General features: G+C 38.5%; 1 protein-coding gene across 1 annotated transcript in view; it reads right to left on the bottom strand.

Moving 5' to 3' along the window:
* Positions 1-8,978, bottom strand: part of CRISPLD1 (cysteine rich secretory protein LCCL domain containing 1) — a 43,978-nt gene extending 35,000 nt beyond the window's left edge. Inside the window, exons 1-2 of the mRNA XM_061171461.1 lie at positions 8,584-8,978; positions 7,008-7,327 (exon numbers count right to left, since the gene is read on the bottom strand). Of these exons, the coding sequence (XP_061027444.1) occupies positions 7,008-7,265 (258 nt within the window). The 5' untranslated portion in view covers positions 7,266-7,327; positions 8,584-8,978. The remainder of the gene's footprint in view (positions 1-7,007; positions 7,328-8,583) is intronic.
* Positions 8,979-16,842: the final 7,864 nt, after the last annotated feature.

The following is a 16,842-nucleotide window of genomic DNA, read 5'->3' as shown; positions in this document are numbered from 1 at the left end:
TTCCTAATACCTGTTGAATGAAGGAATAAACAACAATAACAATTTCAAAATTTTGTGACACTTTTCTGGCTCTGGGTGTTCCACTCTCTTAATGAAACTGCTTGTGGTCTCTTGCCTTTCTAAGATCCTAGATTTGCTGCTTACATTTAATGAGGAATCTTAATCTCCCAGAACTCCAGGGTAGTAGAACTGAGCTACAATGTCACTACTAAATTCAGTAGAACTGAGCTACAATGTCACTCTCTTCCTATAGGTACTGCCATCTACAGTGGAACTTCCAAAAAGGAAACTACATTAATTTAAAGTGTCAATGTCTTTAAAAAAACAAACAAACAAAAAAACACACAACTATGTATCAAATTAAGGTTTTGAAAACTTTTAAATTCAGTAGATGAATAAACTAAAACAAAACATAGCTTTATTGGATCTAAAAACATTAGTGAAGTAAACAACATTAGTGAAGTAAAATAAAAACACTTTAAGAAGATTAAATGTTATTTTAAATATAGAATAAACTTTAAAAACTTTAAATAAGAATAACATTCTTTGAAGCAAGAAAGATATTTCATGTACCTTTAAGTGCATATGCATTATACTGTACATCATTAAGAGATGCAAATATTTAACTTTTGAAAACTACCAGGCAAGTGCCAGTATACAGAGAGAAAAATCATTGTTTTAGGAATCAAGAGTTGCGATAAAAGCTTACTGATAGTGAATTCCTGCCACTTTTAGCAAGATAAGAAATGTGTAGACACTGAGATTTGGGTAAGTAAGTTAGGATGCCATCATTTCATTCTTTGCATTTATTCTGGATATATGTCATTGGTGGCAAATAATGTCAGAAAATGTGAAGTTATAAGAGTTGTTTTGTGAGAGCAACTCACAAGCTAAAAGTCACTTTTTCAGGCTTGGATTCATCCTACAGATAGTCAGAAATAGGGCAGAACTCAGACTAGCATCACCCTGTTCAGCAAACTAGGTTATCCCCTGTCCAGTTTCTGGAATTATCTGCTGCACAGAAGCACAGAAGAAAAATATCTTGATTTCCAGTGTTAAGCATGACCATATAAAGAATATATGTGACAACTGCAACTAAGCCATTGTTTGCATCAATATATACCATAGACTGCAAGTACCACTGGCTATTTGGCTTGGAGCCTCTGGTTGCCCAGCAAAAGGATAAATATCCAGATACATTTTGTTCTACATTTGGAAAAATGCTGTGCAAAGTTTCTGCCCCTAGTCTCACCATATGTGAAGTGAGAGCAAGCAGGCACAGCCATCAACCCTCCCAGCAGAGTATCTGTCAACAGGGGGATGGTGGTGGTGGGATGAACTGGGAGATTGGGATTGACATATATACACTAATATGTATAAAATAGATAACTATTAAGAGCCTGCTGTATAAAAAATAAATAAAATTAAATTAAAAAAAAACAGTTCTCTAAAAGACATGGAAATAGTTATAATAGTGGAAAATGGCTTAAATAATTAGCATGATATAATGACACATGTCATTTTTAGGTAACGTGTCCTTACGTTGCTAAAATACATTCTAGACTTAGGTATGCTTTCTATCACAGTGAGCTGTTTTGGATTTTAGCCAATCAATAAGTTTTAGAGGCTCTATTAAAAATTTGTTAGAAGGGGTACATACTCATTAATTAATTTATTATTAATTTATTATTTAAATTAATTAAATTAATTTATTATTTAAATTCCAGAGCACTTAAGTATTATCTCAGCAGCTCTATATTACAGGACAATTTTTAGTATAGCATGAATATTTTTAAAAATAGAAAAAAGAATCCTGAATTATTTATTCCTTCATCTCTGGTATTTCCAGTTTCCATGTCACTATCTCTGGTGTTGGTGATATCTTACCTTCCAGAACTTTTATTATTTTAATTCCCCTTTCTTACCTGTCTTTCATATTTATCTCATACATAATCTTACCTATTCTTCCATCCCTCCCTTCATTCAACACATATTTACTATCACTCAGCAATGTTCAGTCAACAAATATTTACCGAGTACTTCTTTGCATCAGGCACAGGGTTATAAATATAAGTAGGGTACATCCTTACCCTTCTAGGAATTCAGTCTTGGAAAGGAAAATAGACATGTATATATCGAATTGCAACAAAATTTCAATACTATAAATAGGCTTGAATAAAATCCTTTAGGAGCACAGAAGGAGTGGGGCAGGGGAATGAGCGCATCAGAGGAAGCTTTACAGAAAGACAGAGTCTGAGCGCAGTCTTGAGTTTGTCCGGAGGAGACAGGATGCACAGGCATTCCGGGCACAGAGGAAACTGAGCTAGCAAAGAGGCACAGAGGCATGAGGAACACAATCATCTCTAAGAACAGTGTATATTTTAAGTGTGAACACAGATTCAAAGATACGCAAGGGAGTTGAGGCTATGGGGCATATTGGGCTAGACCTTTTGTAAGTTATTCAAGGTGGGCTTTAGCTTGCGAGCAGCCAGAAGTTCACAGAAGCTTTGGGCAGCTGAGTGACCACCAGAGATTTGTCTGAGGGAAAAGACAGACTGAGTAACAGGGAGGAAGGCGGACTAAAGTAGAAATAAAGTAGGACTAGACGGTACAGTCCGCTGCAGGGGAAGCTGCGGTACCCATCACAGGGGCGGGGGAGGAGGGGGAGACCACGAGCATCTGTTAGGATGAAACAGAAGACATGGATTCACAAGACATTTCTGGGCTTCCCTGGTGGCACAGTGGTTGAGAATCTGCCTGCCAATGCAGGGGACACGGGTTCGAGCCCTGGTCTGGGAAGATCCCACATGCCACGGAGCAACTAGGCCCGTGAGCCACAGCTACAGAGCCTGCGCGTCTGGAGCCTGTGCTCCGCAACAAGAGAGGCCGCGATAGTGAGAGGCCCGCGCACCGCGATGAAGGGTGGCCCCCGCTCGCCACAACTAGAGAAAGCCCTCGCACAGAAACGAAGACCCAACACAGCCAAAAATAAAAATAAATACATAAATAAAAGAATCAAAGAGTGGAGAATTAAAAAAAAAAAAAAAGACATTTCTGAGACAGAATCTAGAGAATCTGGCAAGTAACTGTGTATTTATGTTTGTGCGTGAATTTTACGTGGAAGTGGGTAGGGGGAATGAGAGCAAGGCAGGAGCTGAGGATGTGCCCAATTTTCTGCTTTTTGTTTGTTTGTCTTCTGTTTAGAGAGGACTAAGCCGATGTCCATGGCGTCCAGGGAGAAAAGTAGGACCGTGGGCAAGGACGGAACAAAAGCAGCTCATTTGCTTTTTAGAAATCTTAAACTTGAAGTAACTGGGGAGTCAAATGACATGGAGAGGACCCAGTGGGCAGTAGGAAATAGGAAAACAATGCTCAAAGAGGACTGCTGGATGGAGTGTCGACTACAGAGCCATCAATATACGGATGGTATTTAATGTCAAAGGAGTAGATAAAGTCCTGTAGGAAGGGAGAAGGCCGAAAGTAAAACCGTTGGGGCCAAACGTAAAGTTTTAAGAGATGAACAAGAAACAAGAATATGCTGAAGAAATAACCAGAAAAATAAAAGAACCAAGTGATGAGGTCAAAACCCATGGAAAGGAAAGGCTTGAAGAAAACTAAGAGTATGCTCAACAGGATCAAATCTCTTACCTCACTGCAGCCTGTGGGTTTTATATTCCTACCTCGATTTTACCGATGAGAAAAGCAATGCCCAGAATGATTGCTGACCGTCAGACTTCACATACCAGTAAGCAGCAGAGACAACACGAGAACCTAGGTCCAGCGCCAGTGTTTTTTTCCTCAAAAATCCATTGCCTCTTCAGTAACAGCTTCATTTGATGACCTAAAAGCCCCAGCTTTTCAATGTATCCTAAGTTAAATGCTGGCAATCTCTCTCCTTAAGTTCACTGGTTTCTATAATTAACAACTCGTTTCTCCCCTTCCTGATTCTGCCACAGGGTTTTGCTTTCATCAACCGATTCTGCTTCTAGTTTCCTACAACCAGCCTGCCACTTACTCCATGTGTGTTGGTTCCTCTTCTTCTAACTGAGAAATGGCCTCCACTCTTGGCCACAATTTGCAGTCCTGATCACCTTCCAGGAACAACATAAACCTCAGCTTCCCCATTGATTAACTCTCTCGCTTAGGAATATTCCTAAATTATTCTCCATTATTCTGTGCTCCCTTGGCATTATTCATACACGTGAACAAAGAACTCTGTGTCCTTGCTCACTTGAAAATTTTCAAATATGTCTATTCTTTCTTCTCAATCAGCCTATAAGCTCTTCAAGGGAAGAGGTGGCCTTGCAGAAGCCATTTTTAACCCTATTAATTAAATGAGCATTAGAGTATGGGTAGCATTGTGATGTTAATAAACGTGGATGTGACTTGGCTGAGTTCAAGTACAAAGAGTAGACTAAAATAAGCACCAAATGTAAATAAGGTAACTGGCTATGCAAATTTTTAACGTAATATGACACATACAGTGTAAGTGGCCAAAAGTGGTGGCACTTATCATAGGGCATTGCAGATTTCATAGGAAGTGGCTCTTTAGTTAGTTTTTAATTTTGTTTTATCAAAATAAATACACTTTAAACAACTATTTGAACAAATTTTGTTTTCACGGGTTGATCAACATCTGTACTTCCATTATTAATATGTAAGATATAAACCAACAGTATTTCAAATAAAATAGTACTGTTCATTTAGACTTTCCCGTAAATATGTTTTCTAGAAAATGTGTTCCAGTACTAACACTGGGAAATAAACTCCTCGGCAGCCCAGTTATTGGCCAGGACATAGTTCCAGTACTAACAGTATCTAAGGGCAACACAACATAAACCCTGGCTGATTTCTGAATCTACATTTCAAGGACAGAATGAAGCCAGTGAAACTAAAAAGAAACTCATATAAACATCCTAGACCAGACATCATACAATAGGCAGTTATTTTCTTTGGAAGTCAGACATGAAAACAAATCACAGAATGTTCTTTCATTATTCCCATATTACTTAAAACACACACAAATATTCTCAGATTTCTTTTTGTGGGTTTAAACTCTCAAGTTCTTCCTTATTTTAAATAAAAAGCAACTGAATACCTATCCACATGGAATAAGCATACAGTGGCCTACTTGGAAAAGCTCCATAATTGGCTCTTTCTGTTTGAAAGCTCACAGATGAAGAAGTCACAGAATTTTGTACTTTGAACAAACACTTTAAAATACACAAAAATCAGAAATGTGAGACATTACAGATGTCGTATTGTGCACAGAATTTTGAAAAGAGCGAACAATTTCCTCAGATATTCTATTTAAACAGTATAAGGAGACATAAAATTGGTTATATGTCTTAGTAACATTTACTGGGACCTTGTAATTGCAATACGCCTGATAATGAGCTAAACTTTACACAGGTCATCTCATTCCTCACATAATCCTCACAACAACCCTCTGAGGTGAAGAAGAAACATGAAGTTTAGACATGAAGAAACTGAAGTAGAGGGAAATTTATAAGCTGCCCACAGTCACCTAGCTAGTATCAGTGCCAGAATTTAAACCCTGATGGCCTGATGTTTGGGCCCTGCTTCTTAATCTCTGATGAGTTCTCTTGAGTGCTACCTACTTTCTTTAGGGTAAAATATTTTTCTAGAAAAAGTTAAAATAATATAATGAAATATTTTGTAATGTGTAATGTTACCTTAGAATTTCCACGTTTCATGGAAGTTACCTAAATAGAGAATACCTATCAAAACTATGTAAGTGCAAAAAAAAAAGTAAAAACCAGAATGTATTAAAATTAACTGCACCCTGCAATGTGTCCAAAGGAGAAATGTTAGCACCACTGTTCCTTAAGTTTGCTGTCACCAATGATTATTATCAGCCTTTGCTAGTGCATTCCTAATTCATGCAAGTAGTATAGATTTTTGAAAATTTTTCTAAATATTCAGGGTATGAAGTATGCTAATATTAATGAGTTATAGTCTTACAAGAGTAATAACTAATAGTCTTTAAAAAGTAATTTTGTTTCCCCAACTTGCTAATTTACTCTCAGAGTGAATATAAGGTTATGAAGGATAAGTCACATATTTTTATTTAATCCTTCACCCAGGCTTATTTTCACACGTCAAACTTCACAAACAAATCCAGAAGAAAAAAAAAAAAGCCATTGCCAAAGTATTCCTTAACATAAAGCAACCACAGAAATGTACACTTTACAATATGTCATTTACATACTTCTAAGAAACAACAGCCCATTAGAAATGATATAGTTTGCAAGGCAGAAATAGAGACACAGATGTAGAGAACAAACGTATGGATACCAAAGCGGGGAAATCGAGGGGTGGTGTGGTGGTGGTGTGATGAACTGGGAGATTGGGATTGATATATATACACTAATATGTATAGAATGGATAATTAATAACAACCTGCTGTATAAAAAAATAATAAAATAAAATTCAAAAAAAATGTAGAGAAAAAAGGTAATATGGGGCATTAGACAGTTAATAAAAATACTCTTTTCTAGAAAAAAAAAGAAATGACATATATCTATAACTACCTATCTATCCATATATGTATATCAGCCATCTGGAAAGCATCTTCAAATTATTGATCCTTGATTTTTTTCAGATCCACCATTCATAAGAAGATTCCATCGGTTAGGAATTAGGAAACAATTATTCTACTAAGTCACTTAAAAGCAAATACACCAACCACCAGCACTTTCAGGATAGGAATCTTTCTCCTAAGAGTAGAATTTAAAGTACTTAGTAAGAACATTAGACCTAAAGGTATTTAATTCTACTCTGAAATTCAAAGAACTCTTAGAATGAAAGGAGTACTAGTAAAAGAGTATGCGGAAGAAGATACTCTTGAAGAAAATCTTTTTTTTTGAAATTTTATAGAGGACAAATAGTAAAAGATTAAATACTAGCATGATGGAATTTAACCATGGAAGCTAAAAGCATTATTAAACATTTCTATGTACATACCATTTGAAAATTTTTCTTACCATATACTCCATATTAGAGGCTGCTGGATACACCTGACTTCGTAACTTATTATGAAGGTCCAAGATACTCTGCATGTCATTGTCAGTGATGGCCCTTTTCCCTCTTTGCTTTGCCATCCACCACTCACCATCTTCATCCATGTACTTTTCCAAAAGTTTGTCCAATAAAGTGGCATTAGGAACCACCATGGCTGGAATTGCTCTGGCCATAAATAGCACTGTGGTTACTCTGAGCCACTCCCGCGCAGTACACTTCATAATGAATGATCTCAGGATGTCCCCGGGAAAAGCTCCAAGAAAGGTTCTTCCACTCCGTCTGGCTATAAGGACATACAGTGTAATTAGGGTGAAAATCCCAGCAGATATTAATTTTCTAATAACAAACATAATCCAACAGTTACAAAGGGATTGAGCCAGTTTGATTTGTTTATATAAATGCCAGCAAATGGACATGCACTTTTTGAAATAAATTTTCTCCCATCCATTTCTCCTCCAGAGGACTTTTCACAATTGTTTCCACAAAATAGACAGCAATATTTTCCAACATAATGTGCATGACGCCAAAAATAAATGGCAAAAGTAACCGAGAGGAGCCAAAGCTTGAAAATAATTTCTGAATTACAAAGCTTTAAATGGTTAGATATTACATACAGCCTGCAAAGGGTATGTTGTCCCTAGAATGTTTTATCAATCAGGCCAGAGGTTCTCGTTTCTCTCTCTGTTTTAAGGTATTATTTTATCTCAGTGTCCCATCTCTGGTTCAGAATGTCAACGAAATTATGAAACTGAGGGTGAATGTTGTAAAGAAGTACAAACTGTTATTCACACATATATCCATGGGTACTTCTAGAGGGACCCCTGAATTAATGCGAGTGAATAGTTACGGTCGCTGGGGGAAGTCTCTTCTTCTACACGCACAGGTCAAGAAGAAAATCATTATTTCCTAGAAAGTGTGTGCCTAACCTGTGGCCCGCACCCGATAAAGCCAACAGTACGCGGGCAGCTTCAGAGCCTCTCCTCCCACCCGCCGCAGGCGCCCACTGTTCACTTAACCCAAACGAAAGGGCGCGACGGGAGGAGGTGAAACTCACAAACTCAGAAGGAGCTCCCACAAATCTTTATCGCGGCTGCTTTCCGAGCAGCCCACCCACCCTCCGTGCCGACCATTCTCTGCACGTTGATTTTTTTTTTTAACATCTTTATTGGAGTATAATTGCTTTACAATGGTGTGCTAGTTTCTGCTTTATAACAAAATGAATCAGTTTTACATATACATATGTTTCCATATCTCTTCCCTCTTGCGTCTCCCTCCCTCCCACCCTCCCTATCCCACCCCTCTAGGTGGTCACAAAACACCGAGCTGATCTCCCTGTGCTATGCGGCTGCTTCCCACTAGCTATCTATTTTACGTTTGGTAGTGTATGTTATGTCCATGCCACTCTCTCACTTTGTCACAGCTTACCCTTCCCCCTCCCCGTATTTTTTTTTTTTTTAAGTAGAGTTTAAGAAGCCAAAAGTAGATAGGAGAAGGCGGGAGCCTGACGACTCCGCGCTGCGGTTTTAGAAATGCCCTTACCTCTCCAGCGTGAAGTTCCCTACGAGAGCTGAGCCGAGCGAGACGGCCGGCTTCCCGCAGCCCGCACGCACGACTGCACATAGACAGCCCGGTTCGGGCAGGACCCGGGCACGGCGCGTCCTCGGGCGACGACGGCGCTGACTGCAGGGGGACGTGGGCCCCGGCCTCCGCGGCTCCTCCCTGGACCTGGAAGAAGGAGCAGGCAAAAAGTGCTCCAAAGTTAAGAGCCTGAGGCTGGGGCGGAACGGCGGCTGCCCGGTTAGCTCGCCAGGGTGGGCGCCCGAGCTTCTCGGAGCCTTATCAGTCGGCGCGAGGGGCGGGGACCCGGGCCGGGCTGGGCGGAGAAGGCTGGAGGCGACCTCGCTCCCCCGCTCGGTGCAGCCGCCCCGCGCAGAGCCAGGCGCCGAGCGCTTCCGCCGCTTCCTCGAGCTCCCGGGCATTTATTGCGGTCCCAGCGCGCGCGCACGTGACGTGAGCTCCCCCTCCTCGCCCACCCCACCTCTGCCCGGCCCTGGACGGGGGCCCGCGGCGGCAGCGACGAGAGGCCGCCCTGCTTCTCCCCACGCCCCTCACCCCCCGGCCCAGCGAAGCCGGGACACTTGGCCTTTGTGCGTGTGCTTTGGGCTTCAGGGACCCGGGCGTGGAAGGCCTGGACCCTGTGGGAGGCGTATGCAAGGAGGTCCCCAAGCCCTCCCGCCCCTCACAGCTCCCCTGCTTTCAGAGATCCTTCTCCTAGTTCCTTCCTGACTCGATGCTAAAATGGCTCTAACAACCCTTACGGGAAAGGAGCTGCCCCAGAGGGCCTGCGGAGAGGGTGGAGGTGGGGTTAACACGTTGGGTTTTGGAGACTTAGAAGGAGAACTGGGGCGGGAAGAGGGGACTGCGGAGAAGGTAGGCTGGGGAGCAGAAGTCTTTTCCTTTTATTTTCTCCAGGGCATCACTTCCATTGTCAAGACCCATTGTCTAGAATTGGGAAGTTGTTCTTTTTGGCTCTGTTAAAACCTTGATGATGATGACCAAATGGGGAAGAGGTTTCATAGAATGGTGGGTGATCTGTGACTCAGGATTACCTGACAGTTGAGAGCTCCACTTCATGCATAAAATGCGTTGCATTCGGGTCCTAAGGTGACCACAGAACTTTTTTTTTTCTAATGATGTAATCATTTATGGAGTTGATATGAAGGGTAGCCTCAGTTAATTTATCAGCGCTACCTTGACAGGAATTCAAAATCCAAACCTAGAATTGATAGTGAACTGAGTCAGTTTCGCTGTTGTTCACGCTATAATTGGAAGTAGGAAAATTACTAATTTTAAATTCACAAAGGCTCATCCTAATTAATGTGGTGTTCTTCTACAGGTATGTTTTTTATTAAGCATTTATTTAATTTACTTACCTTTGCTTCCCTTCTGTAGTGAGCCATGAACTCAATTTTTTTCTCTTAATGCTAGCGTCTATGGCCTATGGTCAAATAAAGTAAAACATTCTGATAGTAATTCCCAAATCATCCCAAGTTGCCACCTCTCTCTTTCCACACCACCCAATTACACTTTATCAGATCAAAAAATTCAAATCTAAGTCCCTGGTGAACATGAGACCTTCCTTCATCTCACAATATAGAAAAGAGACAAAAGGGAAACATGACCTATCAGAAGGGCACAGAAAGTGAAAAGTTTTGGTGCACGTATCACTTTCATAGAAGGTGTAATTTTGCAATTTTGTAGCAGCTTAAGCACACAAAAAGAGTTACATTTGCACTTTTCAGATAGTTACTTATAACTCTCATGCATTGGTTTTCCTTCCTGGAAACTGATGGAAGACCCCAAAGTATGTGGTAAAAGAACTATCATTTGTCACATCGGATGAAGAACACGTTTATATACTGCAATTTTAACGTGGTATTGAAAAGTATACTGAGTATCAAATAAAAAACAGTTAAAAGTAGTAACATTACTTGAAACATTTTCAAAGAGAATTTAAGTTGGGAAGAAGGGAATTAAGATGCTAAGAAATGAAGTTAAATGCACTGACTCTTGAATGTTTCTATTATAAACCTTTCCACACAATATACAAATCAGACACCTAAAGGCTTACATTAAAGAAAATTAGATTTTTGGTTTTAAGGTTTTAATTCCAAAACTTTCTCCAGGTAAGGAAAAAAAAAAAGTTTGTATTCCTTGTCTCAGTGTTTCTATCGGCTTCCAATTTGGTACTACAGGTCATATTTTTATATAAAATAATTAAACGTTCACAATATTAAGTATTAACACTTCAATAATACATCGTGTCATGTCTGATTTAATATATATGCTGAAAATGTCATTTTCAAGAGTAATCAAACACAATGTTCTGGAATACTCAAAGATGATAGTGTTCACTTTTTAATTTGTTGTTGAGAAATCTGTGTGTAGACAGAAGAAAATGTCACAGAATTCATGTAAAAGGGGCACTTTGGTTTGTGGCTAAGGCTGTTACTTATTAAGCCACAGTCGTTTTTAGCATTACTACTTTCTTGTGGCAGACACTGTTGGTTGCCTAACCCAAAACCAGCCTCCGACCCCCTTTCTTCCAAGCCCGTAGCCTCCAATTTACTGGGGGTGTTCGCCCTCTCACATCCTGTCAAACTGGCATCCTTAGGAGGTGAGTGTTGATTGGTCAAAGGCAATCATCACACTCCATCCCTGCTACCAGTAATTGACTTAGCATGGGCTTGCCTTGCAACCTTGGCTACTGAAAAAAAGGAAGAAATCTGCTTGGGGGTGAAGAGAGGGTTGGCAAGGGTTTTCTTTTGTGATAAAAAGAGATGCAAAAAGAGGAAATGTCCCTTGAGGCACTGATGTATCAGTTTGTGAAATTGAAAGATGCACCTGTTGTTGTGCAAAGAGGAACAAGCCTGAAGACAGACTTATCATCTTGGCTGAGCAGAAAGGCAGATAGTGCCTGAGTCTCCCTGACACTGAACAACCATTGAACACCTAGCCTCCGTTTTTCTAGCCATAACAAGCAGTAAATGTATTGTTTAAGCCACACTGACTTGGGAATTCAGTTACTTGCAGCTCAAAGCATTCTAATAGATACATTTCTACAAAGAAGATACCTTTCTCTGGCAATGTCCTGTTTTCTCCATGCTGCTGCTGCTATTATGTTCTGCTCATGTGCATACTTAGGAATTATCTTTAAGTATATTCTTATGTGTTTTTTCTATCCCCATGATTGCAAAATCGGGTATATATTCATCTCTGGGTATTTCACCCACTGTATAGTTTCATGACCCCAAACCTCAATCTCAAACTGAGGCACACAGACTGTTCTATCACCACATTGTTAGTAAGTCCATCCTCCATTGGAGGATGTAAGAATAGAATTTGTGTTATGTTTCGTGAGGTGGAATCAGTGTAGTACAATGTTTTAAAGAATGTAATTTTAAATTAAGATGCCCGAGTTAGTTTCATGACGTGTCACTAGTCCTTGGACCTTGATTATGCTACTTGGTCTCTACCAGCCCTGGATCCTTTTCCCTTTAAAGAAAATAATAACAGTAGCTATCTCACTTTTTCACTTTGTGTATTAAGATTAGTTAATACATGGAAGCACTTAAAACAGATAAACAGAAAGTACCCAATAAGAGTTAAATATTATTATCATGAGAGCTAAAGTAGAGGATTTGTAGCTGCTATTTTATAAACTCAATGGGCTTTAATCAAAGTATTGTGCAGTATAAGAGTTTAATTTTTAAGTAGAAGATAGAAATAACTGGCCATACACATGATAAAAACAATCTATAATGTTTCTGGCAGTGCTTAGTGAATTTTCCTCTCACAGCTGATAAAGTATCCAGTTCTGTTTACAGTAGAACACAGTTTCCATTTTTCTCCAAAGCAGCCATTTGTCTCTGCCTCAAGATAGTCACACATAAGTCTTTCTACTCTAACTACAAGTGTGCAATCAATTATTAAAACCTTATTTTTGAAATGTAACATACATGCATTAAAGTGCAAAAATCTTAAGTGTACAGCTCAATGAAATTTTACAAGGTTAACACACTGTGTGAAAACCACTCGGATCCAGATAGAGAACATAACCATCTCCTAGAAGTTTCCTTTGTGCCTCCTTCTTGGTGCATTCTCCCCAAAGGTAAGTAATATTCTAATTTCTTATCCAAAATTAGTTTTAATCTTTATGTGCATGGAATCATACAGTAGGCAATTTCATTGTCTGGCTTCTTTTGTGTCTTGTTTCTTGCATTAAATATGTCCGCAAGATTCATCCATGTTGTTGTACGTAGCAATACTTTGTTCTTTTATTTATTTTTTATGAGCCTTCTACAATTTTTCTACCTATTCTGTTGTTGAATTTTAATAGTCCTGTTTAGGACTTAATGCTGCTAAGGACATTCCTGTACATGCCTTTTTGTACACATATTCACACCTTTTTTATTGTCTGTATACCTTGGAGTAGAACTTCTGGGTACTAACATATACTTATGTACAATTTAAGTAGGTAAATTGAGTTGTATACCTTTTTCTTATTGAATTGTAAGAATCTTTTGTAAGTGTTGTGAACATGTCCTTTTTAAATGTAAAGTATATTATAAATTTCTTATTCCTTTCATTTTTTTGCCTTTTCACTCTGTTAATCATGTCTCTTGATGAACAGAATGTCCTAATTTTAATGAAGTTCAATTTTTCAATCTTTTCCTTTATGGTTAGTGATGTGTAAGACCTGTTGGATAAATATTTGCCTGTCCCAAAGTCATGAAGAAAAATCTCCTTTGTTATCTTCTAGCTTTGTTATTTTACGTTTTACAGTAAGGTCTTTGATCCATCTGGAATGGGTTTTTATATTATGACAAGGGAGGAATTGAGTTTTTATAGAAAGATTTCAGAGATTATATTAAAAGCCTGCATATCTTATAAGCATCACTATAAAACTCTTTGTGAATTTGTTCTGGAAAAGAGGTAAGTTTCAGAATTAAGGGGTAGAAAAATGTCTTTGTTCTTTAATCTAGAGTTACGATGCTTTAATCAGATTATTTAGAAATGCAAGTGCTGAGATCCATGTTGATGCCATAACCTAAAAAGTCCTTAATCTGTCTCCTGATGTAAAGGAAAGTAATTATTTTAAGCTTCTTTTTAGATGTGCAGAGGACCTATTTTGTCATCCATTTGAAGTTTGACTGATCTGCAATCACTAAATGCAATGGTTCATTTTTAAGTTGTCTACTACCACCAATACTGCTTCTACACATTTGAAAAAAACATGTTCAGTAATTTCTGTGCATGCTTCTGTGCCTTTCTTGGTAAAGTTCTCACTGGTTGAAGTTTCTTCCATTCATTCTCTTCTGAATATTCACACTCTAACCATTCTCCACAAAGAAAATCACTGATCCAGTCAACCATTTTCTCTATTTTATTTTCCTCTAAATCTTGTCAATTTCTATTATATAAATTATGGCTAGTCTTATATTTTCTTAGCTCTCCAACAATGCTAAAACCTCCTTGAGAAAAGAGATCATGTTTATGTGACCTCTGTATTACTTACAATATATGTTAAATGAACAACTGAATTTGGATTTTTGGAATATTCTTATTGACCAGAAAAGTACACACATGTCCCTGGATGTACAAGCTTGTGGTCAGGAGCACAAGAATCCACAATGCAAACAAAGCTCCACATCATGCTGGAGATGACTTTCACCCAGAGATTTTTCTGAGAGAAATTATCTTATATTGAAACAAACATTTGACATTTATGTCATAAATGATCTGTAAAGCAGACAGGCAATTCAGATTAATTTTAAAATGAAAACTAAGCATGGCATAACTGTTCTCTACAAAATCTCCAGACCCACTACCGTTAGTGGTTCTTCAGTGGAAAAGTTTGTGGAGTACAGCCCTATGCCATTTATTGACAAAGTTTATGTGTGTAAACTTTTCTTTCTTAAAAAAGAATGCAATCCACTTCTAAACCATTTATTCTTTTCAATTTATCATTTCTAAATTCATAGGAAAATGATGTTTCCTAAAGTAAAGAGATGTCAAATATTTATTAAAAATATAACTGATTCCACTTATACAAGATACCTAGAATAGTCAAATTCATAGAGTCAGAAAGTACATTGGTAGATGCCAGGGGCCAGGGCGTGCAGGAGGTCTGGAGGGGGAATGGGGAGCTAGTGTTTAATGGGGACAGAGGGTCAGTTTAGGAAGGTGAAAAATTCTGGAGATGGCTGATGGTGAGAGTTGCACAACAATGTGAATGTATTTAGTGCCACTGAACTGTACAGTTAAATATGGTTAAAATAGTATGTTTTATATTATGTGACTTTTACCACAATAAAAAAACATTTTTAAAAAAAGTATATTTCAGAACATTGCTCTACTTGATTGATGTTCTACTATGTCTGTTTTATCTATTGAAGGCTTATATTGCATGTCTCTTTATGAAGATCTGGCACATGTGTATTGTTAGCATCTGCAGCATTGCAGATTACAGCAGGAGCTGTAGATGCAAAACTGAAAAGAGCTATTCATTGATATAAAGAACTCCATCCCGGTTGAAATATTATATTTTAATTTCTTTACATCAGAATATCCACAACAGTAGGCAATGCTAGGAACGTTTTAAATTGAAGAAGTGTCTCTGAAGTACATTCAGGGTGGCATGAGGACTCTGGCTGCAGCTTCATCTTTTGATGATCACTTCTCTTTCTAGATCTGCAGAAGTGCTTCACAATGTGCCTGGGTTAGAGGTTGCCTTTCAGGTTTACTGGGAAGGGTTGTTGAAAGGCAGGCATGATAAAAGGAAAAGTATCTACCCTTTCATCTACAGCATTAATGTCAGAGACAGGCTTTTCATCCTAATAAAAGGAGGATAAAAACTTTCTCAACTACCATTAGCTAACCCATGAAGAAATAGTTGGCAAAAACCCTGCAGCCCACTTTTAATGGCAATTTTAAAGAACCATATTTAACAAAAGTGGAAAAATGAAAATCCCTGATGTTTTTCTGCAAATACACCATCCACAATTAAATGATTTTTATATAATTATAAAATATAAAAATTATATATATGTAAATGTGTAGATAGTAATTGAATGTTAAGCATTATTTCACTAGATAGCGAGAGAGATTAAGAAAACTTAATTTTAGGGGGCTTCCCTGGTGGCGCAGTGGTTGAGAATCTGCCTGTCAATGCAGGGGACACGGGTTCGAGCCCTGGTCTGGGAGGATCCCACATGCCGCAGAGCAACTGGGCCCGTGAGCCACAACTACTGAGCCTGCGCGTCTGGAGCCTGTGCTCCACAACAAGAGAGGCCGCGATAGTGAGAGGCCCACGCACCGCGACGAAGAGTGGCCCCTGCTTGCCGCAGTTAGAGAAAGCCCTCGCACAGAAACGAAGACCCAACACAGCCAAAATAAATTAATTAATTAATTTTAAAAAAATAAAATAAAAATAAAGGAATTCCTTTAAAAAAAAAATTCCAAGGATTAAAAAAAAATAATAATTTTAGGTAAGTTGTAGGGAAACACACTGCAAATATGGAAGAAAATGTGCTACTGTTTACTTGCTATATGTTACCTTTAGGTATTCTGCTAGAATAAGCACAAGAATTAACAGAGATTTTCGAAATGCTTTGGAATTAAAAGAAAAGAAAATGAAATAACTACCAAATACCGGTTTTTGTAAATAATAACTTTATAAATACTACAGCACATGGACAAATAGGAAATATACTTAAATAAACAGCGTTCACAAATGGATCTGAAACATTCATAACCTCAATACTGTGTAACTGCACTGTTCACAGAAGGTATTCTGGTCCTGTCTTGCTTCGTGCTGTTCCCTTAACTGGGGTACTAACTCTTGGCATTTCACTGCCTCCTGAATATTCCTGTCCGTGTGCTCTTTGCCCAAATTCTTCCCCAAATTATAACATCATCCTCAATTGCTGCATGCACCTCTCTGCCCCTTCCTTTCAAGTTTTCATCACAGATCCTAACTCTTTCAAGAAATTGTCCTAATTGTCCTTATATAGAAGTGTTCTAGCTCTACTCTTAGATTTCCATGGACCCTAAAACATGGAAAGAAAACCAAGGTTGAGAGTAAGAACGTGTTTTTTAGACTTGAGAAGACGTTATTCTTAAAGTGGAAGGGTTAATTACACTGATGATCCAGATATTTGGATCTTTTAAAATATAAACTCTTTTATATAAAAGAAATACATAGCAAACTATATTCAGAAGAAGCTTATCATAAGG

The sequence above is a fragment of the Eubalaena glacialis genome, chromosome 17 (genome assembly GCF_028564815.1).
Source record: "Eubalaena glacialis isolate mEubGla1 chromosome 17, mEubGla1.1.hap2.+ XY, whole genome shotgun sequence".
Taxonomy (NCBI): Eukaryota; Metazoa; Chordata; class Mammalia; order Artiodactyla; family Balaenidae; genus Eubalaena; species Eubalaena glacialis.
This window is presented reverse-complemented; position numbering and strand designations above follow the sequence as displayed.